General features: G+C 38.7%; 1 protein-coding gene across 2 annotated transcripts in view; it reads left to right on the forward strand.

Moving 5' to 3' along the window:
* Positions 1–27,219, forward strand: part of LOC149533114 (MD-2-related lipid-recognition protein ROSY1-like) — a 103,688-nt gene that overhangs the window by 63,187 nt on the left and 13,282 nt on the right. For both annotated transcript variants that reach the window (XM_089803808.1, XM_089803809.1), the window contains exon 5: positions 14,581–14,747. In XM_089803808.1, coding sequence (XP_089659934.1) covers positions 14,581–14,747 — 167 coding nt within the window. The remainder of the gene's footprint in view (positions 1–14,580; positions 14,748–27,219) is intronic.

Here is a 27,219-nt window from a genome sequence, read left to right on the forward strand (position 1 = left end):
AGGTGTTGCAGATTGGAAGTGTTATCAAACATATCACCACCATTGAAGACTACTAGGCCGACTGCAAAGATCAATTCGAGAGCCGTGATCGTGCTTTCACCAGACTCACAGTAGATCAAGTGAAGATGTATAAAGTTGATATCAATGTTGAGGGAGTGGAAGATGATGGACAAAATATGTATAGTAATACCTATCTAACAAAGTTAAGGAATACTCCTATTAGCTTAGAACCTTATGAGGATAATGGAGAAGAGCTAGAGATCATGATGGCTCGGATTATTAAAAGAACTAGGAAGTGGGTCGAATGGACCATAGCCAGAAGAAGTCGAAGCAAAAGTACATTTTCTCAAGCTTCTCTAGTAGCTGCAATGACCCCTTCTTCTCAAGGAGGTACATCAAGTGTGACCCTGGCCATCACTCAAGGACTAGCTTGAGCATCAGGAGGAGGTGATCAACCTCCCGACAAGAATATTCCTTTGGCTAAGACTTGTCACGATGGCTCCCTTGCGGTGATTGGAACTTAAACAAAAGCCAAGAAGGAGAAAGTGGAAGAACCTAAAGACATTGCAACTACTCCAGTCTCCTCACCTCATAGTAGTCCAGTTCCATCTGCAAGTTCTGCACTTCTCTAGCCAAGTAGTCCTCAAGTGTAGGCAGTAGATTTAGGAGATGGAGGACACAGTGACAGTGAATCCACTGAATCTGACGAGGCAACCAAGAAGACTTCGGAGGCAGAAAAGGGCCAAGATTCTTCGAAGCTCATTTCATAGGCCCAAAAGAATACCTTCTCTTCGACCGCAAAAGCAATCACTTTGGTCAAAAGGAAAATGTTTAGCATAGATTTTCTTGGGACGGCCTCCAAAGTGATAAGCATAGATTCATGGTTGGAGGATACTTTGGATAGGAAGAGAAAGAGTAAAGATGAAGGTGCCCCCAACAAGGATACCTTATCTCTTGCGGTTCGCTCTGGGTCAGCATTGAGTAAGGTCAAGAAGCAAAAGATCTTGTCCATCCTTAGACAAGACCCTGAAATAGGGCATCTAACAATGGAGATAGCAAAGTCTACCAAGGAGGGAAGGATTGAGGATATGTCCACTGATGATTTTACTCTGCATTCATTTGATCTTGGGGAGGCCAGACGTGATACTAAAGTTGGCTTGTGGAAGTCAACAAATGAGGTGATTGAAGGACAGTTGGAGAGCCTTAAGTTGTCAAAGGTCCGGATGAAAGCGAAAATACAGAAATTGAATGGCTTCATTAGGGAATTGGTCACCTCGTTGGCAAGCATCTCTGGGATGCTCATTACTAGTGATCCCACCGCTGCGAATGTTCAGGCACTTATCTCCCAGCTCCAAGAAGATAAACATTTTGGGCACATCAGTAGAGAGTGTGTAATGTTCCCAATTTTAATTAATTTGGGCCCAAGTTATTAATATTTTTACTTAGGGGTTCTGATTGATTTAGTATATCTCGGACCCATTTTTTTTAATTTGTTTTGTAGGTTTTGGCCGTTGGCTAGTTTTGTAAACCCTCAGGATGTTTATCCGAAGGGTATTTAAGCACGGCATATAGGTGGTAGTTAGTATGCATTCTGGATTATCTCTATGTACTGCGAACTCTTGTTTAGGGTTCTTTGTTGTTCGCCATTTCGGAAGTGAAAGATCTTCCCTATTTGGCTCGTGCGGTTTCGGTGGGATTCAACCCTCACCTTATTCCGTTGTTGCATTGTATTTCCTTGCTTGGATTTGGAAAGTCGGAGTACCATCTGTGGCAAATATTAATCGAAGATTAGTTCATCTTTGTTGGCTTATTTGCATGTAAAGTCTTTGGTTATATGAATGTATGTTCGTCCATAACACAATTGTATGCTTAGGAGTCTGTGAGACGTTTTCCCTTTGTACCTTGGCATACACACAAGGAAATCCCACTCTGCACGGTGTACGGATACCCCACCGTACGGATACTGTACTTACTCCATTGTACACGGTGCATTTTCCACCATACAGCCCCAGGAATATCCCGTACGGCCCCCAATCCACATCGTACTGCATATTTTCCGTCACACCATTCGTCGCCTGTACACCCTTCATCTCATCCGTATGACCTTTATTCCTGCTACCAATATACAGCTATAGCCGTACGAGAACTTGCTGTACTTTCTAAATCGTATGGCCAACTTTCCAGACACCGTACTACAACTTACTTGCAACTTACAAACTTCATTTTCTCACCACGCCTTCTAGTTACTTGTTGAGAAACAAAGAAAATTTGATCTTCCTCGAATGGGAACATTACAGTGGTATTAGAGCTGGTGATCTTGCCAGCCTATTGGGATGATTGAGAGATTTTGGTACTTGGATCACACTATGGCCCCGAATAGCAATGGAGAGTGGTGGTTGAAGGCACTACAAAGGATTGACAAAGAGCTCAGTGAGGGTGTTGATCTTCCATTAGATATATTAGAAGTATGTTTGTATTAGGTGGACCAATTACCTTCAAGATTTATATAGAGAATCCTCTCACTGATTAAGGATGCCTTAAGTCAACCCAGGCTTTTGAGACACCATGACAAGGATAAAATATTGGCAGTTGCAGCATGTCTCAACGAGGTCTTGAGAATTTCGGCTCCTAAAGCACCGTATGATGATAACACCATGATAGAGATAGTGCAATTGATAGTTGATAGCTTTCAGAGTCTTGATGACTTTAGTAGGTGACCCTTTTGGTAGGAGATCTACAATATTGGAGAATTGTGCAAATGTCAAAGTAAGTAATCTTCTCTTAGATCTCGAATTGCAAAATTTGGTCCATGATACGTTTCATCACTTCTTGGTCACCATCAAGGAAGATCATGATACTAAGATTCCAATTACTATGGAGAGTCTTATGATTTCGTGCATTAAAGAGATGGATGAGATATCCCAACCCATCACATCTATGTTATGGGCTATTCGTAATCTAGATTGTATCCCCTCTATAGCAGCATATAGATTGGTTAGCAATGTTTTCAAGCATTGTGAAGAAAAACTAATATCTCATGTGCACAAGTGGGAAAAAATGGATGACAACAATAAGGGTGATGCTTTACATGAGGAGAATGAAGACATGATTACAGGGCCACTCCAGGAGGATTTGCTAAATCTTTCTACTACACCAACATGGGGAGAACACCAAAAAAATGAAGAGGTTGCTTGCATGGATCTTGTGAAGACATGGATGGATCATGTTGTGCCCGAGGTTGTGCCTGTCACCAATGCACTATCCATTGAGGAAGCTCTATTAGTTGCTGAAGTTGGTGTCCGTCATCGTCGTTGTGTCTATCACCATCGTGTCCATCACTGACATGTCCGTCACCGACGCTGAGTCCATATCCATTGTCAAGTTGGTATCCATCACCGTCATGTCCATCATCGATGTCGAGTCTATGTCTGACGTCGAATTCGTGTTCGTCACTGTCGTCGTCACCATCGTGTCTGTCATCGACGTCGAGTCTATGTCCGTCATCGAGTTTGTGTCCCACACCGTCGTGTCCATCACCAACGCCGAGTCCGTTGTCAAGTTGGTGTCCGTCACCATCGTGTCCATCACCAATGTTGAGTCTATGTCTGTTGTCAAGTTTGCGTTCGTCATCGTCATCATCACCGTCGTGTCCATCACCGACGCCAAGTCCATGTCTGTTGTCGAGTTTGTGTCCTACACCATCATGTCCGTCGTCGCCAACGCCGAGTTTATCGTCAAGTTCGTGTCCGTCACTATTGTCGTGTCTGTCACCATCGTGTTTGTCACTGACGAGTTCGTGCCCGTTACCATTGTATATATTACCAATGCTTAGTTCGTGTCCCTTGTCAAGTTTGTATTCGTTGTGTCCATCACCGACATCGAGTCCATGTTCGTCGTCGAGTTTGTGTCTGTCATCGTCATTGTGTCCTTTGTTGTCATCGTCACCATATCCATCATCATCATTGTGTTCGTTGTCATCACTGCCACCTTGTTCGTTGCCATGTCCGATACTGCCATCATCAACATGTATGTCATCTTCATTGTGTCCATTGTCGTTACTGCAGTTGTGTCTATTGCCAAGTCCATCATCATGTTCATCACCATCATTGCGTTTGTCAACGTCATTGTGTCCATCACCAACGTCAAGTTTGTATCCATCGTCAAGGGTGTATCCGCTGCTGTAGTTGTATCCGTCGACGACGTCATCGCTATCTCCATCATTGTGGTTGCATTGGTTGCAATAGCTACATTTGCTGCCATTGAGACATTGTTCGTAGTCGAGCCCCCTTCGTCGACATTCTCACCATTGAAGCTCTCTTAGTCAAGGTTGCATCCGTCAGGAATATAATAGTGATCGTTGTGGTTGTGTTAATGAGTAAGTTTGTACCAACATCAGTGTCTGTGTGCATGACCATACCCAAAGAGATTTTTGAACATAATGACGTGAAAGATTTCATCAATTTGTGTCAGTGGGATCTTGGTGAAGGCTACGACAATGTTTATATTAGAGTGGTGCATCGGAATCCTGATGGTGGTCTACTAACCTCAGTTGAATTCAATCATGCTCATGTGATCCTAAAGAAGCATGGAGTTTCCAGCAGATATGGCTATCGGCGTCAGTGCACGGTTTGGGATCCTGGAGTTGTGAATTGCTTGAGGACAAGCAATTTTTGGGCAGCCAGGATTTGTAATGTTCCCAATTTTAATTAATTTGGGCCCAAGTTATTAATGTTTGTATTTAGGGGTTCCGATTGATTTAGTATATCTCGGACCCATTTTTATTTATTTGTTTCGTAGGTGTTGGCTGTCAGCTATTTTTGTAAACCCTTGGGATGTTTATCCGAAGGTATTTAAGCACGACATGTAGGTGGTAGTTAGTATGCATTCTGGATTATCTCTTTGTACTGCGAACTCCTATTTAGGGTTCTTTGTTGTTGGCCATTTCGGAAGTGAAAGATCTTCCCTATTTGGCTTGTGCAGTTTTGGTGGCATTCAACCCTCACCCTATTCCGTTGTTGCATTGTATTTCCTCACTCAGATTTGGAAAGTCGAAGCACCATCTGTGGCAAATATTAATCGAAGATTGGTTCATCTTTGTTGCTTATTCGCATCCAAAGTCTTTGGTTATATGAATGTATGTTTGTCCATAACACAATTGTATGCTCAGGAATCTGTGAGACGTTTTCCCTCTGTACCTTGGCATACACACAAGGAAATCCCACTTTGCACGGTGTACGTATACCCCACTGTACAAATACTATACTCACTCCATCGTACACAGTGCATTTTCCACCATATGGCCCCTGGAATATCCCGTACGGCCTCCAATCCACATCGTACTGCATATTTTCCTTCACATCATTCGTCACCTGTACACCCTTCATCTCATCTGTATGGCCTTTATTCCTGCTACCACCGTACAGCTATAGCCATACGGCTACCTGTCGTACTTTCTAAATTGTACGGCCAACCTTCCAGACACCGTATGGAAACTTACTCGCAACTTACAGACTTCATTTTCTCACCACGCCTTCTAGTTACTTGTTGAGAAATAGAGAAAATTTGTTCTTCCCCAAATAGGAACATTACAGAGTGGAGTGGGAAAGTCAAGGTGGAAGGACTCTCCATAATAGAGTAGATTGGTAATGCTATATTGAAATTGGAAACATAGAAAGATAACATATCATCAAATAGAGCCAACTTGGCCGTGGAGAAAACTAAGAGCGATGATTGTGTTTCCTTGTTGAAGATGATCATCCACATGAAGGAAAAGGAGGCTGTTGAAGCAAAAATCTTGCCTAAAGGAGATGAGCCCTTAGTTGAGTGGTTTCAGAGCATGCAGTTCAAGTCCAAAATGATCATGGCGGCAGAAGAGGGACTTAAAGAAATTGAAGCCGAAGTAAAGGAGTAGGATAGAGATTATGAGCTATTAAGAGGTTTGCACATAGATTCGCAGTCTAGTGGGCAAGGGAAAGCGATCACTGGAGTAGCTGTCATGCAGACAAATTTCTCCAATTTCATAGATGGTCTGACAGGAATAGCTTCTGATCACTCGAATAGAGTCTCCGAACTTCATAAACTGGGTGGATGCATGCATGTGACCGTGGAAGAATTAGAAGATCGGTTGGGTGCTATCAAGGATTTGCCCCGAGAGCATTCTAAGTGGCTCTTGAGATACACTAATGTACACGTCCATAAGCATAAAGAGCTAATTCCAATCATTGTTCCCGCCAAGGCCTATAGGGCAAAGGCGGAAAAAGGAAAGAAGGCGAAGTGATTCATATTCCGCCTCTTTCATATTTTTATGTAATCATTGTAATAGACAAACTGGCTCCTTGCCATTTGTTATTTTTGGGGAGATGAACTGATTGAACTTCCTTTGTAACGGTCATCTCGAAACCCTTTATGTATGATAATGAAAGATTAATAAAAGGTCGGTGAATTTTGGTGTGAAATACTTAATGTTGCAGAGTCAATCAAATGGTATTTTGTATCAATTATTTTTTGTTCCATGCTATTAGATGTTAATGGTCTGTTTTCTTTTTCTCTTTTATCTGAATTAAAACAAGGAGCGAATAGAGCTTCATCCCCTGTTTTGAGGTAATGAACTGAATATGATAAGTATTGTCATCATAGGTTCGGGAGAGATCCTTCAGATGTTTCTTTCTAGTTAATCTTTCTTCCTCCATTTTCTTTTAGATTCTTGCTGGTCTAGTTAGCATTAGTTGTTATGCGATTTTGAATCTTTAAGTCTTATGAGTTCATAGGATGTGTGAATTCATGAACTTAATTTTTCTTCTGAAATCTTTTCTTGCTTGAGTTAGATCCTATATAGATCTGGCTCGGTTTACCTCTCCTATTCTCAGGTTAAGAACACACCCCCTTTTTAAGATTTAGGGACAAACATAATTCATTGCAAATCTGCAATAGGGAGCTGTACCTAATAATTCAGAGGAAAGTTAGTCTTCTTAGAAGCAACTATCCAATTGTTGTAACCAGATATTGTTCATAAAATTTAGGCCCCCAAGGGTTAAATAAAACAGAACGATTTGTTTACCAATAGACTTATGCCGTCATTCTTCTCCATGTGGAAATGGGGTACTTGTTGTCCTCTATCCTTTCATTTTGCAAAAAGTTACACCAACTAAGGCCAAATCCCTTCATTTTTGGCTTTGCAACCCTGACCTTCTGGTTCTTAGGGTTCTCCTCACACTCAAAATGATTTTCTAAGGCTTCTAGCCAACACATGACTTCCTCTGGGTTCATCTTCCCAGTAAAGACATGGATGTCTTCTCTAGTGTCCTTACTAATTTTGTTAAGAGCTTCAATGAAGTGTTTCTGATCTGCAACAAGTTGCATAGGTTCTTGCTTTGGTTCTTCATTCTCTTCTCCTCTTTCATCTTTTGAGATTTCCCAAACCTCTTTTCCCTTACCTTCCAACTTTTTGACCTTCTCCTCTAAGGCCCATTTCTTCTTCTCTATCTCTTGGAGTCTCTTTGCCAATTCTGCATTCTTTGGAGGCATTGTCCTATGGTGGAACAAGCCTTTTGCTGACATGTACTGACCTCAACAATTCTCTTTTGGACCACTATTGTGCTCTGATAGCGCTTTAATGCAAAGTGGCTAGTGGAAGCACAATGGCTTCAACCCAAACACCCTTGATCCTCACAATAGACCAAACTAGGACTAAGTCCTTTTGATGAACAACCCTTCCTATCTTGAAGAGTTCACACAGACATAAACCCACCACACTTTCTGGTAATCTTTCTTTGTATGAGTTAGATCAACTTTCACTACAAATAGGAATCAAGACAACATCCATCTTTGATCCTATCTTCAAATGTGAAGGCAAACTGTATTAAAATAACTTTCATGTTTCTTTTTAATGCTCACTATTATATCTTATTATATCTCTGTAAATATTAGAATGTTTCTAATATTTAGGTGTAGTCTAGAATAGAATGTTTCTATTCTATTCGACTCCCCTCTTTGTATATATAGATCAGTTTGATCTCTGATTAATTCATTCAAGTATTCCGCCATTTACATTTGTAACATGGTATCAGAGCTAGGGTTTAAACCCTCTGTGCAAATCGATTGAAAAATTGTGTCTTCAGCTACTGGCGTTCTTGGAAACCCGTAGCTTAGTCTGTAAGTCACAAATCTGAAGGTCGTTTTTTCAAATCTGGAGGTCGTTTTTTCAAATCTGGAGGTCGTTTTTTCAAATCTGTTCACATCCAGATCTCAAAAAGTGGGATTTTTTGGTTGTTTTTTTCAAAAACGGGTCTGTCTATCCCTGTTGGATATTCTGCTCGCGTTTCAGCTGTTGGGTTTTGTTGTTTTTTTCACCTACAAACATCTTTTTTATGCCTTTTTGACCTTTTTGGCCGCCGACTATTATTCTGCTCGAAACCCTAGTTTTTGACTTAGGAAAAATTTTCTGAGCACATATTCTTGGTGGGTTTTTTAAAATCTCAAATGGGTCTTCATCAGATTTTTGTGGGTGCCTCGTTTTTTGTGCTTCGATTTTCGAGCCAGCGGATCCGGATTTCGACAACATTTTATTCCTGGGTTTTTCGAGCTCTTTTCTGGTTACTTCTCCAATTTTTTTGGGTCTTTCATTTTCTCACCTCGAAGTTTGTGCCATTTGAAATATTCACATATTATAAGCATCTGTATCAGCAGCATCAAAAGTTGGACTCAATTAAACAGCACGCCAATGCTGCCCAACACTCAGAGCAGAAAGAATCTATCTACCATGCCTTTATGGCCAGCATACTTGCAAATCATGTGAAATCTTCTGCTTGGTACATCGATTCTGGTGCCTCCCGACATTTCACTCATAGGCGTGATTGGTTTGTTGAATTCACTCCCTATTCTGACTCAGTAATCTTTGGAGGTGGTGAAGAATACAATATTGTCGGCAAGGGCAATGTTCAGATTCAGTCTGGAGCAAGAAAACTCATGTTTCTCAATGTATGTTATGTTCCTGGCATGAAACATAATCTTCTGTCTGTTAGTCAGATTATGAAGCACTCTCCTCAGTTGGATGTCGTTTTCAGTGGAAATAAGTGTTCGATTATTGATCGTGTTTCCCGCACTACCCTTGCTTTCGGTCTTGAGGATCATGGTATTTATAGGCTTGTAGATTCAGGCGATTCCCTTGAGCATGCCTTCATCGCCGAATCATCCGCTCTCAGCAGTCTCTGGCATCAGCGATATGGTCATTTGAACATTCAATATCTAGCACAACTTGCTCGAGATAATTTAGTCCATGGCCTACCTAATATTCAGACCCAGAACCATCGCGTTTGCGGAGCTTGCCAAGCAGGGAAGCAACATAGGACACCATTTAAGAATGGTGAATCATGGCGGGCATACAGAGTACTCTAGCTAGTCCATGCTGATGTATGTGGTCCTATGAATACTCCTATTACTGGGAACAGGTATTTTTTACTCTTTGTGGATGATTTCAGTCGCAAAATGTGGGTATATTTTCTTAAGCAAAAATCAGATGCCTTTCTTGTATTTCAGCAATTTAAAGCTCTAGTAGAAAAAGAGTCTGGTTCCTCCATCTGTACTCTTAGGACTGATAATGGGGGGGAATTCTGTTCTTCTGCTTTCTCTGCCTTCTGTACTACTCATGGCATTAGACGTCAGGTCACCACACCTCACACCCCTCAGCAAAATGGTGTTGTAGAGCGTCGAAACCGTACCATCACAGAAATGGCTAGGACTATGCTAGAACATAGAAATGTTCCCAGAAAATATTGGGCAGAAGCAGTATCCACAGCTGTCTACCTTCTTAACCGGTCACCCACCCTTGCAGTTAATCATAAGACTCCTGAGGAAGCCTGGTCTGGTCGCAAACCTAGGATCAACCATTTGAAAGTTTTTGGCTCTCTGGCATATGTATGGATTCCTGATGCCAAACGCACTAAGTTGGATTCCAAAAGCCAAAAACTTATGTTTACAGGATACAGTCACACACATAAGGCCTACAGACTGATTGATGTAAATACTGATCGTTTAATCTTCAGTCGTGATGTTGTGTTTGATGAGGAATTTGGACCATTTCCGCTCTCTGACTCCCCACCACATTCCGAGATTCTGTCTTCAGCAATCTCTGACTTGGGTTCTTCTATTTTATATGAGTCATCTGATGCTACTGATACACCACCTCAGTCACTTCCAAATAATACAACTCCCGCTCCTGCTTCTCATCCAGCTATTCCGTCAGCATCTGATATTGGCTCCTCGACTCTTCGGCCAAAATGGTGGGCTCAAACGATTAGTGATCTTCGTCCTGATGAACTCATTGAGGGTAGAACCTCCAGAAATAAGAGCCTTCAGCACAACACAGTTAATATAGCTCTTATGGCCATCATCCACAGTATCCCTGAGCCCCAGATATATGCAGAGGCCAAAGGAATTCCAGAATGGGAACAAGCAATGGATTCTGAGCTTCAGAGTCTTCAAAAGAACCACACTTGGGTTCTTTTAGATCTCCCTCCTGGGAAGAAACCCATTAGCTGTAAATGGGTCTATAAGGTCAAGTACCATGCAGATGGTACCTTGGACAAATACAAAGCTAGACTTGTTGCTCGAGGATTCACCCAGCGCGAAGGCATTGATTATGAGGAGACATTTGCACCAACAGCCAAGATGAGCACTATTCACATTCTTCTTGCAATTGCAGCTCAGTATGGTTGGAAAGTTCATCAGATGGATGTGAAGAGCGCCTTTCTCAATGGTGAATTACAGAAAGAAGTCTACATGACGCAGCCCCCAGGTTTTAAGGTTGCCGGTTCAGAACACAAAGTATGTAGACTCCAGAAGGCCCTCTATGGTCTTAAACAGGCCCCTAGGGCTTGGTACATAAAGATTGATCATTACTTGGTTGCTCAAGGATTTCAGCGTAGTCCGTCAAACAGTAATCTATATATTAAACACTCTGGTAATGATATTCTTTTTCTTGTTGTCTATGTGGATGATTTGATCATTATTGGAAATTCAGAACATTTGATTTCAGAAATCAAACAGGATCTATGCAGAACTTTTGATATGACAGATCTCGGATTGCTTCATTATTGTTTAGGTATTGAGGTTTGGCAGACTGACAATAGTATTTTTTTGTCTCAGTCCAAGTATGCCAGAAGTTTGCTTGATAGGTTTCGAATGTAGGATTGCAAATCTACCTCCACTCCAATGGAGACTGGTCTGAAATTGTCCGCACAATCTGTTTCTCCTCCTGTAGATGAAACACTCTTCAGGCAGCTAGTAGGTAGTCTCATCTACCTTACTACTACTAGACCTGATCTCAGTTTTGCAGTCAGCTACATCTCACGGTTCATGACAAACCCCAAGACTGATCATTGGATTGCAGCGAAACGTGTGTTACGCTATGTACATGGTACTTTAGATTATGGTCTTCTTTACACAAGGAGTACTACTCCTCAGCTCAGTGGATTCACTGATTCCGATTGGGCCGGCTCAGTTGATGATAGGAAATCTACTTCTGGCTATGTGTTTAGTATCGGATCTGCAGCAGTTACTTGGACCAGTAAGAAGCAACAAGCACATGCACTCTCCTCTACAGAAGCAGAATATAGAGGAGCTGTCAAGGCAACTTGTGAAGCAATTTGGCTCTGGCAGATGCTTGCAGATATGCATATTCCTCAAGCAGGTTTGACTTCTTTGTTTTCAGACAATCAGGGCGTACTCAAACTTGCCAAGAACCCAGTGTTTCATGAACGAACCAAGCACACAAAGCTTCATTGCCATTACATCCGACAATTAGTAGAAGATGGATCTATTCAGTTACGCTATGTTCCTACCTCAGAGCAATCAGCAGATATTTTCACTAAACCCCTTGGTCCTGACAAGTTTGTTAAATTCAGGGGATCTATTGGTGTAGTAAATAGATTGAGCATTAAGGGGGGGTATTAAAATAACCTTCATGTTTCTTTTTAATGCTCACTATTATATCTTATTATATCTCTGTAAATATTAGAATGTTTCTAATATTTAGGTGTAGTCTAGAATAGAATGTTTCTATTCTATTCGACTCCCCTCTTTGTATATATAGATCAGTTTGATCTTTGATTAATTCATTCAAGTATTCCGCCATTTACATTTGTAACACAAACAACCCCACCACCTTGACTCATACACTCAAAACTTGAACACAGTCTCAAAATCAACTCATATGGGAATAAAAAGGCTTGTTCCACCATAGGATATCATATCATGATCATTTCAACAATTTTCAACAACCTATTGTTTCTCCAACGCCAAAATGCAGAATTTGACCTACCAGGTACTAGTCCTATGAAATCAGTTTTTGGGGGACAACTTCAAAAGTTTCAAAACAACCTGCCAAAAAAATTAGGGTTTCAGATACCCTTTTGGGACTTATACCAAGCTTCAAAGAATCAGGACCCAAGTCCACTCCTACACCACTTAACACCTACTGTGTTCAGAGACCTAATAGCCTAATTAGGCTTGGTTAACAAAGCAAGTATTCAAGGACAGGTTCATGAAGTCGAGCCGGTGGTTCAGAGAGTCTTCTCCCAACTAGTTTGCAACAATTCCATTAATAGATTTGGTCTCGACACCCCCTGTGCTGACTGTGTGCATAAAACCTCATTTTTAGGCCAAACACATGGGTTTGTTTGACATAAGGCTTGGTGGTAAAAATGCCAAACCAACTCCTCCAGTTCTAACCTTTTGCAATCATGTAATATACATCCCTAATTTTCATTCCTAAAAGGGCCATTGAATTCCAGCGGTGGAATTGAAAGTTAGGGCAACATTTCTCCAAAAGCTTTATGGAGTAAGCGTTTCAAAACTGCTTTCACAAAATGCTGTATAACTTGTATCAAACTTAACCAATTCAACTCAAACCAATTGCATCTGACAGAGAACTCACCCCTGTAAACAACTGTGCCATTTGGTCATGTCAAGCAATCCGTACAGGGCTGTATAAAGAGATGAAACAGCAAAAACACTAGGAAAAACAAACTTTATTTATTCAAATTCCATCAAACTTACAAAGATTCCAATCTGAGCATTTTCCAAATCAATGTGGCTAAATAGCCCTCCTATGTCTGCAACCAATTTTTAAATGGCTCTAGCCGTTTGTGACCATTTTGCAACTTCTGAGCAACTTTTTGAAAAGTTGCTTTGCAACTTTAAAATGTTGCTTGACAACTTTTACACATTAGGAGCAACTTTTTCAATATTTATTCAAAACTTACCAAACTGACTCCCAAGCCTTCAAATTACTTTTTTTATGTTCAAAACATCCTAAAATATCCTAATTGACCCTATTTTGACAATTTGTGAACCCCATGGTCTAATTGAACCTCCCAGTTTATAAGAACACTTGAAGCCCATTAGCCTTACAAGATGGGTCAAATTACATTGTCTATGATCAAAATTGGATCCACTACCTTATTCCTTGTTACCTACTTGCTAACATCTTAGACCCCTTGTGTCTATGGAGGTGTCCTGTACCAGATTGATGCCCCTTGATCACCATTTCTAATTGTACAGTAACAAAGGCATAGATCTACCTAGGTTTGTAGTGCATTTCTTATTTGATCCATGCAATAAAATAAATCTTTACTCTCTTAATAGATTATGGATATTTTCAGTGATGTGATTTTCAAGAAGAGATGACCTATTATTAGGCTCAGTAAGTTATGTCAAATCCACTCACAAGATTGCAACAAGAATTAATTACCAAGTTAATCATTTATTAATGCCGTTCTAGGCATGGTAAATTTATCTTGCACCACCCCATGACTTCATGAACAGAACTAAGCTATTAATAAATGAAAGGTACCTTTAACATTTATTAGTTTTTCCTCGTCAGCAATTGATAACATTGATGGAGGCTTTTATCTTCATCTTCAACTATCACTGTAAAGAATTCTTTTGAGCATTTTGCCTGGCAATTGGAAGCTATGTAAGTACTCGCCTGATCCTTGAGATCTCCCAGCCTGCTAGATGTAAGACAACTTTAAATCTGATTTATTGTTTGTTAGCATGAGACAATGGACATCTTTATAATGATAATTTCTGTCATTTTGCATTTTTCTGTCATTAACTCCCAATTGCACCATTATCAATAATGAAAAATTTCTTAAGAAGCTCTGTACTGGAAGTAAATCAGAAACGGGTATGAAGCTGGTCTGCTATATGTAACTGCAAGCCCTTATATTTATCTTTAATGGAATTATTTTGTTTCTACTGCCTCAATAAATTTCATTGAAGATTTAATAAAAATATTATTTTCAATTCCAATACCACATTTTAAAATTTAAATCATGTCAATTCTGCAGCCTTTAATATCCATTTAGGCATGGACCATTGTTAAATGTTTTTTATTCTGCTATTTTTTAAGACATTGATCACATTTTTCTATTTACAACATAACAATTAGAAAATTCACGAAGAGGAATATCAAGATCATAAAGATGCAAGGATAGATGATATTTATGCAGACTTCATGTCTATTTTGTGATAAGTGGGATGAGATTGTTGGATCATTTAATTATTGCCTATGACAATTAGGGAAAAATATTACGATATCTGGTGGGAAATCAGACATATTGGTCACCTGGCTTGGATTAAAAGTTTATTCAGAGACTGTCGACCTTTGTTCCATGACATCATGTCCTATAAAGCAAGGAAACTTCACATTGACATATACAGAAGATTGGCCAAGATTCAAACACTTTGTAAGTTCATATACTTTGTATCAATATGTAGGCATTCTGAATTTCTTCCAAGTCATAAGAAATTGTTTAAAGGCTTAGCCTCAAATTGTTTTCATTGAAACATACCCATCATTTTGTGAAATAAAAATCATATACTCTGTTTTGAGATTTCTTGCCTGTCCATGTTAGAAAAGATTCAAAGAAACTTTGGCAGTAAAATATTTAAACAGAATGATGACACCTTTCACCCTGTTACTGCACTAGACTTTTCTTCAATTAAATTTTTTTACATATAAGGTTCTTTTACTGGTATAAAGAAATTTGAGTCACTATATTGTTGCTGATGGAGAGTTCGAGGGAAGAGAAGTTTTGATTACGGAACTATGGGAGAATGAAAAAGCATTGAACATATTTATAATTGAATTAATAATAAAATAAGTGTATAGAAGGAATTAGCTAGGATAATGTGTATGAGTGAAAGTCGAAAGTTGAAACCATGTTATAAAGGTGTTTGAGATTTTCAGTAAGGCCCTTTGATTTTGAGTGATGGAATCATGACTTGGTTTCTATATTCAGATTCACCAGGTAAAATACATGGATCCCAATAAGAGTATGAAATCAATTAGGTAAAATGGATTATTGCTATGGTATTTAGGCCCCATCAATAACCACCTTTAAATCTTGTTTAAACATAACACTGCTATTCTTGTGTTTGTCTACAAATCATGATGAATTGAGTAATGCTCAAGTCAGTCTATTGGATACCCTATGCAAAGGCATGCCTCTCCTTTGATTTAATCAAATTTATAGTCTTTAGAAACTAATTCATGCTCCATATTAAGTACATATTTAGAATTGAGGAACGCATTTTTGTTGAATTGGCACCTCCCTGCTTGAGGTTTTTCTCAGCAAAAGCTGAGAATTTTGACAATATTGGATCTTCACAATTCAAACAATGATTCCAAGACAATCTCCAAGTCACAGTATGAACAGTAGGAGAATTGTAGATCATTATACCTCAGCAACGATTAGCAGCAATTTCATAGAACAATTCTTAGGAATTCTCAAAGAACGCTTAGCCAGATAATCAAAGAGAAAAAAAATATTAATCAAGATACTCTTCTCTCCAATGAAATCATATTTATAAGATTATGTGCAACTTGGCTTCACCTTGACACTTCTCACTTAAATAACTCTTTATAATATAAGGTCCACTTACTTTATAATATAAAGCTCATTAAAGAATCATTAAATCTCAAATTAATCGCAATAAACATGACTTCATCCAATTAATTCGTCCAAAGCTCGAAAATAGAGTGATAAGTACCCAACAATGCCAGAACTGCCTTGACCAAAAATAGGAACTGGCCAGAAGTGACTTACTAAAAATAGTAAGTCCAAAAATAGAAAAGCCATATCAAAGACCCCCAAAACTGAACTTCAACTCATGGGGATCACGTTGCTGACAAATAAAAAATCCAGGAACTTGCTCTATCGGGGACATTACATGCACGGTCCAAACTTCTTCATCTTTAGCTTATTATATGTACCCACTGGAAAATGCTCCTTTTGCAAATGAACCATGACTTCATCTCGAATCTGAAATTCCTTATACCTCCTTTTCACATCTGCCTTAGCTTTATACTGTGTATTCATCTTTATAATGTGCTTCCTCACCTCCTCATGGATGTTTTTCAAATGTTCAGAAAATTCTTCTGCTTCAGCACTACTTATCGCTCTTTTATCGAACTGCCGCAATTCAGAAGCATTTCTGGGACTACTCCCATATACAATCTGGAATGGTGATTTACTAGTACCCCTGTTGACAGAATTATTATATGCAAATTCAGCTTATGATAAAATCATATCCCATCCTTTTGGTTTGTCTCCAACCAAACATCTAAGCAAATTTCCCAAACTACGATTCACAATTTCTGTTTGTCCATCAGTCTGTGGATGATGTGATGAACTGAATTTCAACTCTATCTTCAATTTCTTCCACAATGTACACCATAAATAGCCAACAAATTTGGTATCTTGATCTGAAACTATACTCTTTGGTAGAGCATGTAGTCTCGTGAAAAACAACTCTGCCATATGAACAACATCACTAGTCTTCTTGCAAGGAATAAAATGTGCCATCTTGGAAAAACTATCAACCACCACAAAAATAGAATCATACTCTCGCCGTGTCGTCGGTAATCCAAGAACAAAATCCATGTTGACATCCTCCCACAACTTCTCTACAGGTAATGGTTGATACAACCCTGTATTTTGCTTCACTCCTTTCGCCATCTAACATACTCTGCAACTCTGTACAAACTTCTTCACATCTTGTTGAAACTGTGGCTAATAATTCTCAGCAACCAAAACATTGGTTTTATCCCTGCCAAAATGTCCAGCCAATCCTCCACTATGCTTCTCCTTGATGAGATTCTCTCTCATTGAACTTCCTGGAATGCACAACTGACTTCCTTTGAACAACATACTATCCTGAATCATGAAATCCAACCACTTTGTCTTGTCAAGTGTAATAGGTTCTGTATAAGCCTTCCACGCTTTGCCAAAATCAGGATCATCTAGATACAAAGTACTGAGTTATTTGAACCCAACCACCTCTATATGCATTTCTGTCAGCAAAAGTTGTCTTCTACTAAGAGCATCTGCAATTCTGTTAGAAGTCCCACTCCTGTGTTTCAAAACAAATGTATAACTCTGCAAAGACTCAACCCACTTTAAATGCCTTTGGTTTAATTTTCCTTGACTATTCAAATATTGCAAAGTTTGATGATCAATATACAAAACAAAAATCCTTAGGAAGAAGATAGTGTCTCCACTTCTTCAATACTTGAACTATAGATAAAATTCCTGATCATAAACAAAATATTTTCTTTTTGCATAATTCAACTTCTTACTAAATAAGCAATAGGTCTACCTTCTTGGCACAAAACAACTCCTACTGCAGTACCACTAGCATCACAGTCTACTTGAAACACCTTAAAATCAGGAAGTGCTGAAACAAGCTGAGTAACTTTTTGTTTCAACAGATTAAAGCTCTTATTTGCTCCTACAATCCACTTAAATTCTTTCCTATCCCCTCTTACTGTTTCAGTTAAGGGTCCACAAATAGTGCTAAAACCTCTTATGAACTATTTGTAAAAACTAGCCAGTCCATGAAAAGATCTTACCTCTGTCACACTCTTTGGAGTAGGCTATTCAAGGATAGCCTTCACTTTCTCTGGGTCCATTTTTAGACCTTTTGTTGAGACTACAAATCTCAGGTACACCAACTCCTTTACAAAGCTACACTTCTTTAGGTTTATCAACAACTTTTCTTCCCTTAGCTTATCAAACACCTTGCGAATATGGATCAAATGCTCTTCCAATGTCTTACTAAAGATTAAAATATCATCTAGGTAAACTAGGTAAACAATGACAAATTTACCCAGAAACTCCTTCAATTCCTCATTCATGAACCGCATGAAAGTGCTCAATGCATTGGTTAGCCTGAAAGGCATTTCTAACCACTCGTACAATCCTTCTTTTGTCTTGAAAGCAGTCTTCCACTCATCACTTTCTCTGATACGAATTTGATGGTACCCACTCTTTAGATCTATCTTTATGAAATACTCAACCCCACTCAAACAGTCCATAAAATCATCCATCCTTGGCAACGAGAATCTATACTTAATTGTGATCTTGTTGATAGCATGAGAATTTGTGCATATCCTCCATTCTCTATTATTCTTTGGTGCTAATACTATTGGTATGACACATGGATTCAGACTCTCTCGAATTATCTCATTCTGCAACAACTCATGAACTTGTCTGTTCAACTCTTCACTTTCTGCTAGTGTCATTCTGTGTGCTGCCTTGTTTGACAAATTGACTCCTGGAACCAAATCCATCTGGTGGCTGATCTTCCTCATTGGGGACAATTCATCAGGTACATTATCTGATACAATATTAGAAAACTCTCCCAACATATCTACAACTTCGGCATGTACCTCCTCTACTTTTTCTACAATCTTTTGAAATTACAACAAAACACATATTCTCACGCTTCATACCTTTAAGAAACTCTTTTCCATCAACAAAACATTTTCTGGCAGCACTAAATACCTTTTCTTCTTTCTCCTTCAGCGGCTTCAACTTATGTTTCACCCCATCCTTGGTCAGAGTGTAGGTATTTGCTTGCCCATCGTGTACAACATGCCTGTCAAACCGTCACGACCTACCTAGTAACATATGACATATGTTCATAGGTATGATATTACAAAGTACCTCATCCTGGTAGATTCCAATCTTGAACTTCACTGAGCATTGCTCGTTGACCATGACCTTGTGGTCATCTTTCACCCAAGGAATACGGTATGGACATGGATGTTTCTGTCTCTTCAGCTTCAACTTTGTGACCATCATTTCTGATACCAGATTGTCTATACTTCCACCATCAATGATCACATCACAACACTTATCTTCACATCTAGACCTTGTGCGAAACAAGCTCCTTCTATGATTAGGTTCATTCTCACCACTCAGCGGGACTCTTCTGTTAACTAGGACTTCTCTTTCAGCATCTTCAGAATGTGAGGATCTGACATCTTCATCAACATGTGCAACTTTGGCCTAGCCTTCTATTCTTCGATCTGTCCTTCCCTGGCACTGGGAACATCCAAATGCTCTATACCTTTCTTCTCCATAGTGAAAACATTTCCCACGGAAGCCTCCTCTTCCAGATCCTTGTCCTCCGCCTCTTCCTCTCTGATCTCTATTGTTTTGATCATGAAAATGATTGAAATTGTTTCCCCTCTGATTTTGACTACTACTTCCTGCCTCATCCTTGTTCTTCTGATCATCATTACGGCCACCATAAGATTGTCCACCAGATCTTCCACCGCGGCCTCTTCCTCTATTGTTGTTGTCAAACTTCTTGCTCAGTTTTTCCTCAACTCTTAGGGAAAACTAGTATGCATCCTCAATACTATTCATTCGAACTAGACTCAGCTCGTCTTGAATACTTGGCCTTAACCCATTAAGATAATGGGCCACTTTCTCCTTGTCAGCTTCTGCATGGCCTGTTCTAATGAGAACTTGGTAGAACTCTTCGGTATACTTTTGAATAGATTTTCCTGCTTGCTTCAACCCTTGCATTTTCTTCAACAAATCAAGCTCATAATCCACAAGAATGAATTGTCACTTCAGTTTAGCTAGCATCCGATCCCATCTGGTGATTTTGTCCTTTTTATTTCTATTTCGCTCCAATTGAACCTCCTGCCACCAAATCTTTGTATATCCCTTCAATTTCTCCTTCGCAAACTTGACCTTATCAAGATCCTCAATATCTTCATACTCAAAGTACTCCTCTAGTTCATTGATCCAATCGGTTAGTTCCTCTAGGTTAAGATTTCCCGATAATGTGGGAACTTCAGACTTAGGTCTTTTTCCAATATTAGAGATGGCCTTAAAATGCCTCTCTTCCTCTAGGTTTAGAACTGCCTCTGCTTCGGCATTTTCTTTTACTTCGTCCTCATCCTCGCTTTCATCTCTTACAAGAAGATTTATTCCTTTGCGCATTTGTTCTTCCAATGCTTGCATTTTTCTTTGGAGGGCTCTAAAACCCTCAGGTGTAACACCTACAACTCTTCCACCATGCTCTCTTCGTGGAGGCATTTTCACGCTTTCTCTTAAACCCTAGTGCAAACTGCCTTACAATCTGCGATCTGTCTACACGCTTAGCCAAAACCACGGTCCTAGTGCGAACTGCCTCATATTTGGCAATCTCTCCACGCACTCAAGAACTCTAGCTCTGATGCCACTTGATGAAGGGTGCTCCCCTTAATACCATAAAATCATAACAGAAGAAAAGAAACAACAACAAATGCAAGAACAAAACATGAACTTGTTATCGCCGCAAATGCGGAATTATAGAATTCACAAGTACAATATGCTAACCCACATGGGCGCCTTCATTACAGTAATCTGCAAGTAAATGCTACGAACTATCACCTAAAGCTGTCCTAGACAATGTTCAGGACTTTCTTAAATAGGCAATTTTATGCTGCCCGGGAAGGTTCTAGACATTCAAACTTAATGTCTAGAGCCGATAGACCCTAACAATACATATAGAGTCGGCCAAATACATCTTTGACAATTATTTTAGAAATTTTGAGTAGCCCAACTTTGGAAGACCATAACTCTCGAACCGTTCCTCCAATTGGCTATTATAACCACTTTTCAGAAATGCTAGCTCCTAATTTACAGAGTAAGGATTGCTACAACGCCCTTCTGTCGAGTTTTTGGACCTCATCTGGGCACTCTAAGGCCTCCAACGCTGAGCCTGAATATTTTTATCCTAAACTTTCCACCAAACATCCGTAATAACTTCTCTGATACTTAAGCTGGAGCAATGAGATTTTTATGGTAGGCTTATAATTCTAAAATGAACCTTCATGTAGAAAATGAGAACATTCTGAGCTCGTATGACAAAATTACTAAAAATAGCAAGTTCCTCGAAATAGCAATCCCCTGTCTACTAGTCCTTATTAAAATAGAAGAGACTAAAAATAAAAATATTTTTGGGTGATGCAAGATTTCTCTTACACCCAGGATGTTCTACATCAATGAATGAATTGATAGATGAGTTACACGGAGCTTGTTGCTTCACTAAGATAGATTTGAGGTTTAGTTATTATCAGACCAGGATGAGGGTTGAGGATATTGAGAAGATAGCATTTAGGTCTCATTACAACCATTTCAAGTTCTTGGTAATTCCATTTGGGCTTACCAATTTCCTTGCCACGTTTTAGAATTGCATGAACCAAGTATTTAGGAGGTAGCAGAGAAAATTTGTGCCAATCTTCTTTGATGACATTGTGATATTCAATAGGACTTGGGAGAAGCACTTGGACAAGGTTTTGAGCATCTTTGAAAGTGAGGCGTTGGTTATGAAGGAATCAAATTGTGAATTTGGCATGATTAAATGTTATATCTTGAGCATATTATTAGTGTTGATGGGGTGATTGTAGATTTAGAAAAGATTACAACCATCATAGAATGGTCAACTCTGACTAGCCTCTCACAACTAAAGGGGTTCCTTGGTTTATGCGGCTTCTACAAACGGCTTGTGAAGGGGTTTTCAATGATAGCAACTCCATCGACAACAAAATGGGAACCTTTGAGTGGTCTGATTTAGCTTAGTAGTGTTTTGAGCATTTCAAGAGAGTAATATTATCTTATACAGTGTTAGCTCTTCCAAATTTCACTAAACCATGTTAGTTATACTGTGACGGTTTAGGAGATGGGATTAATGTTGTGTCGATCCAGGAGAAACACTCCATAGCTTTTGAGAGTTCGAAATTGAGAGGTGGAGAAGAGCAATTCTATCTATGATTGAGAGATGTTGGCCGTCATGTTTGTGTTGGCCAAGTTCAGAGCTTATCTAGTAGGGGGCAGATTTATGATTAAGACAAGTCATAATAGCATTAAGTACTTGATGAGTTAGGGAGATCTTAATGATAGGCATCATAAATGGATCACTAAACTATATACCTATGACATTGACATTATGTCAAAGAAAAGAAGAATGTGGTGGTAGATGCACTCTCACAAAGACCACGCATATGCTTTTTTGTAGAGATATTAGCTGATTGGAGAGAGAGAGAGAGAGAGAGAGAGAGAGAGAGAGAGAGAGAGAGAGATGATTGCAGCAAAATATGCAAAGGATCAGAGGGCAATAGGTTTGATTGAGTGTAAAACTTAGGATGATAGGTCTACTGTAATGTTGATCTCATATTCTATAAGAACATTCTTCACGCGTTAAGGAAGTGATCCTAAGAACATTTCATGATGCTCCATTGGCTGGTCACCTAGGTTTATCCAAGACTTGCAGGCAGATTCGGGAGAGGTTCATTTGGAAGGTACTTGTGAATGAAGTCTTGAAGTATGTAAGAGTGCCTAGTATGCAAGTAAAATAAGAACAAGCACACATTTCCAATTGGTTTACTTCAGCCCTTACCAATTGCAGATCAATAGGTGGAAGTATTTTGATAAACTATATTACAGGATTGCCCACGGCGTGGGTTAAGAACTGTGTTTATGTAGTGATTGACAGATTGACAAAATTTGCACTTTTCATTGCCTTTAGAGGTACCTACACAACAATCAAAGTGGCTTACTTGTTCTTTAGGCAGGTGTTTAGGCTACATGGGTTCCTCAAGAACATTTTTAGTGTGAGAAACAAGAAGTTCCTGAGTTTATTCTAGAAGTAGCTTTTAAGATTCAGTGGCACAAAATTGGTTTCTTATGCTTTCTAGGATTTTAGTTTTCTTATGCTTTATAGGATATTAGATTTGCATTTTGTAATTGTGTTGACAAACTACCTATAAATCAAGATATATAATCCCACGTGACTACATTGCGAGTCAAATTGTAAAATGCAATTGCATGCAACAACATTACATGTCAAGTTAGAATAGGACTGTATCTTTTAATAAGTAAATAGTTTGTTAAAATCCTCCCATCTTTTTCTCTCATCCCCTCACCTATATATATGAGAGGGATTCATTGTAATTGGGATCTTAATGTGTAATAACCCCAACCAGTTATAACTTCATCAACCACAAATTCTTCTCTAATTCACTTGTTTGACATTTTGTCAAACACTTTGCAAGCAAGCTCTTATACTACTATAAAATTTTGTGCAATTCTGATTTTTATTTCCTGATTGCTAACTTGAGAATTCGTCAAACACTTTGCACACAAGGGATATATATATTGCAGATCTAAAGTCTGATTACTTTCTAAATGCCAAACTTTAATTCATACGCTTGCAAAACTCCAAACAACCAACAACAAATGTTTTTGTATTTTTTTTTGAAACATAGAGCATCGACAATAAATGAGAAATATGCATCTACATCAATAAGACATTAGCGCAACAATTCTGATGTAAAACTCTGATATAAATTAGATTACAAATGATCTCTAAATTCTTCACATGCCCTAAAATATTCAAATCTGTACTCCATGCATTACAAATGAAATAGATAGGAACTTGAAAAACTACTCAAGGGAATCTGGATTTTTTCTATAGCAAGCTCCTGTAGCAGTAATGACACTGTAGCGATGTCACTGTAGTAGCGACATTGTAGCAAAGTTACTATAGTAGCGGTACTGTAGCAAGTTACTATAGCAACAATGTTGTAGCAGAGTTCTTGTACCAATATCCAACTTATTTCTTCTCCATAAATTTGGCCCTAGGCCACAAATTTGGCACAATGAAAAGACTGATTTGTCTTTTCCAACACCTGAAACCTTTCAGAAGATATTTCACCACCTTAGTTATGCAAATCAATGGGAGTGTTTGTTCCCAATGATCAATGTAGCAACTGCAGAATCCCTTAGCTCCACAAGTTATTTGGAAGAGTAGAAAACAACACATTTGATGCTCAACAATGAGGCTGCCCTCCCTATTTATTCTTTTCCTCCAATAAATGGACCTCTTTCTAGAAGAAATAAAATAATATTTAATTCCCCCTTCTAGAAGTTTCTTTTAATTAATTTAATTAACTTTAGTCACTTTTAATTAAATATAAAGTCATCTTTTAATTTTAATTTATTTAATGACTTTATAAGAAATTAATTTAATCAATTTCTCCTTATTTTTCCACTTAGCCTTTGGAGAATGAAAAGCTAAGAAATCCATTAAGAGGCTAAAAGATGGGGACATTACATTATGTTATACAAGTAGATTATGCCATATTTGTTGCAGCAGCAAAGACTCTCTGTTTTATTGTGCAAGTTTTTATCGAGTGAATAAAAGAGCAAGTGCATTTCAGACTTTGTGTTGATGGAATTTTTGATATCAAAACTGTGTTCTTATGCCACATTTGTGATATCATCTTGAATTTACTGAGAAGGTGCATATAGTACATCTGTTCAATCTAATATATGTGTTGCAACTTTGTGGATTGAAATAGAGTTATTAGAGAGTACAAAAAATTTGGAAGACTTTGTGCCTCAATTCTGTTTGTTCAAGCAAGTTCCAGAGGGCTGTTTTATGTTGCATATTGTCCACTTAATCATTTTAGAAAAGTGGAGAACACTTTGGGCTTTTGTAACTCTCTCATTAAGATAGAAGAATTATACTTCTGATTACTCATATGTTTAATCAGGAGTCTATTGGTATTATTGTTGAAGTTAGTAAATCATTCCCAAAAAAGGAGGAATTCATCTTGTGTCCCACCCATTTTTTTAGTTCTAGTTGAGTATTTTCTGAGTAGAACAGTGATAAGAAGGGTGCCTCCCCTATTTTTGAGAGGAGAGAATAATCTCAATTACACATCTAATTTCACCAGTTCGCAAGTGGTTGCTAAGTTACTTGCAAAATATTTAGCCAACACACCTGGATCAAGCCTGCAATGAATCCTTAGTATTCATAAGCTTGGAGGTAAGATTGTCAACTTCCTCTTCCTTCCTTGCCAATGCATCTGAATAAATTAAAGCAAGACTGAGGAGATTATCTCTATCTGACTTGGATTTTCCATTGCCCTTTTGATTGCCTGTAAATCAGAATAACAAGATTCCTCTTCACAACCCTTTTTCCTTTCCTCAAGTTGAATAATATAAAGATTATTTTCAATCAACTTGTGAGAGTTATCGATTTATGATAATGCTGCAACAATCTTTGTCTTCACTAACCTCCAATTGGTTCTCCTAATCAGGCTTATAAGCAACATTGGATTCAATTGATGCAGTAGCTGATTGACCTTAAAAAACTTGGCTCTCCCTAAAGTCCTCTTCTAGGATACCCTCTCTGCATAATTTTGCTCATTTGGAACTAAGGCAGCATTACTTCCAAACACAAAATTATCATCATGACCCCTCTGGACTAACTCACTAGACGATGTCATGCTTTTTTCTTGTAGAAGAAATTGGAGAGTTAGAATCACACATAGAACCTTCAAAGAAGTCCTTTTCACATGGTTTTCCAATCATGATCTCCAAATCATCCACTAGAAGCTCCATGTGACCTTTTCCTGTAACAGCAAGTGTTCCTTTATCCCTACATCCCATGGTGTCATTCTGCTGAAGCCTCATAGTGTTAGAACAATTTTCTTCATTACTGGTTCATAATTTGTTTGCGGGATTATAAAGTTTGCATGCTTATGGACAACAATGTTCTCATCATTGTTGGCAGAAGAACATTGGTATTTAACTTCAACCCAACAATTGGTTTCCTTAATCAAAAGATCAGTTTGAAGCAAACGTCTATTGGACTCATCACATGTAGAAGTAGGTGTATCTCCGGTAGAGAATGACAACTCTTCCTCCAACTGTTTAATTTGAAAAATCATGACCATCAAAAACAATTTTCTTTACCTATGTTTCTTTGTGGATCTCCTAAATTGATGGAGAAAGTGGTGGAAGCGGGCAAATAATCTTCATGCTTTCCTCTTTTAATTTTGCCAATACACAAATGATTAGGCTCCTTCCCTTGCACGGAAAACAAAGTTTTTTGTTTCCTAAACTCATTCTTGCTGCTCTCCTAATTTTTTTCACTGGAAGTCCTTTTTTCATTTGTCTTCACTTCTAATATTTTCAGTCCCTCATGCATGTTTGGATTTTATCATTGTCTTACAATACCCCTTAATATCTGGTCCTTCATAAGCTTAGAGAGTTCTTCTACCAACTCTGAAATTACCTTACCAAAAGTATTCATCTTTCCAATCTCTGTTATGCTGCTCACAAATTCCACTAGATGGCAGGCTCTTAAGCTTTTATACCATTGAAGTGTCCAACCCCTAACTGCCACTAGTGTTTCCTTTTTTCTTTTGCAATTCTTTTTCACTTTCCAAGTCATCAATTCTTTGGCATTATGTCAAACAGTTTTCTTGCAATTGTACAAGTTTATATTTGTCTCCAAATGGTACTTGATTTCATTTATAATCTAGAATGGATTTTGCATAATAAGATCAGTGATAAGATAAGGTAAGATAAATTTATTAATGTCCAACAAGAGACCACCAAAAGGGTCTAAGGGAGTGAAAGTTTACAAACAAGGAAACAACCCACAACAGGAACACTAAACGGTGACTGGAAAAAGAAAAAGGGAACACCCAGAAAATGATTAGATGTTCTTAGTAGGAAGAAGTCCAACACTGAAGGATATGGTCCGAGGCAACTAAGGGTCCCAAGCCATCTCTAATTAGCACTGGAGGTGGAGTGCCATTGCCTAGTGAACCCATTATGGAGTCTCATGGATTTGGTGTTACTAGAGGCCAAAGTACTGAGTAGACGCTTCATGCCCTTGGCGGCGGAAATAGGTGAGAAAAAGACGGTGATAAGCTGATCCGAGGCTTGAATCTAAGGAAAAAGTAGCTGCAAAGTGCGGTCATGAAGCTATGTGGTCTTCCAGAGATAAAGCGTCAAGCAATGCTGGTTAGTGTATCTAAAAAAAGCTGATAGGGATCTACACTCTCTAAAAAGGCAG

The sequence above is a fragment of the Cupressus sempervirens genome, chromosome 10 (genome assembly GCF_028749045.1).
Source record: "Cupressus sempervirens isolate cs-2001-9-10 chromosome 10, ASM2874904v1, whole genome shotgun sequence".
Classification (NCBI taxonomy): Eukaryota; Viridiplantae; Streptophyta; class Pinopsida; order Cupressales; family Cupressaceae; genus Cupressus; species Cupressus sempervirens.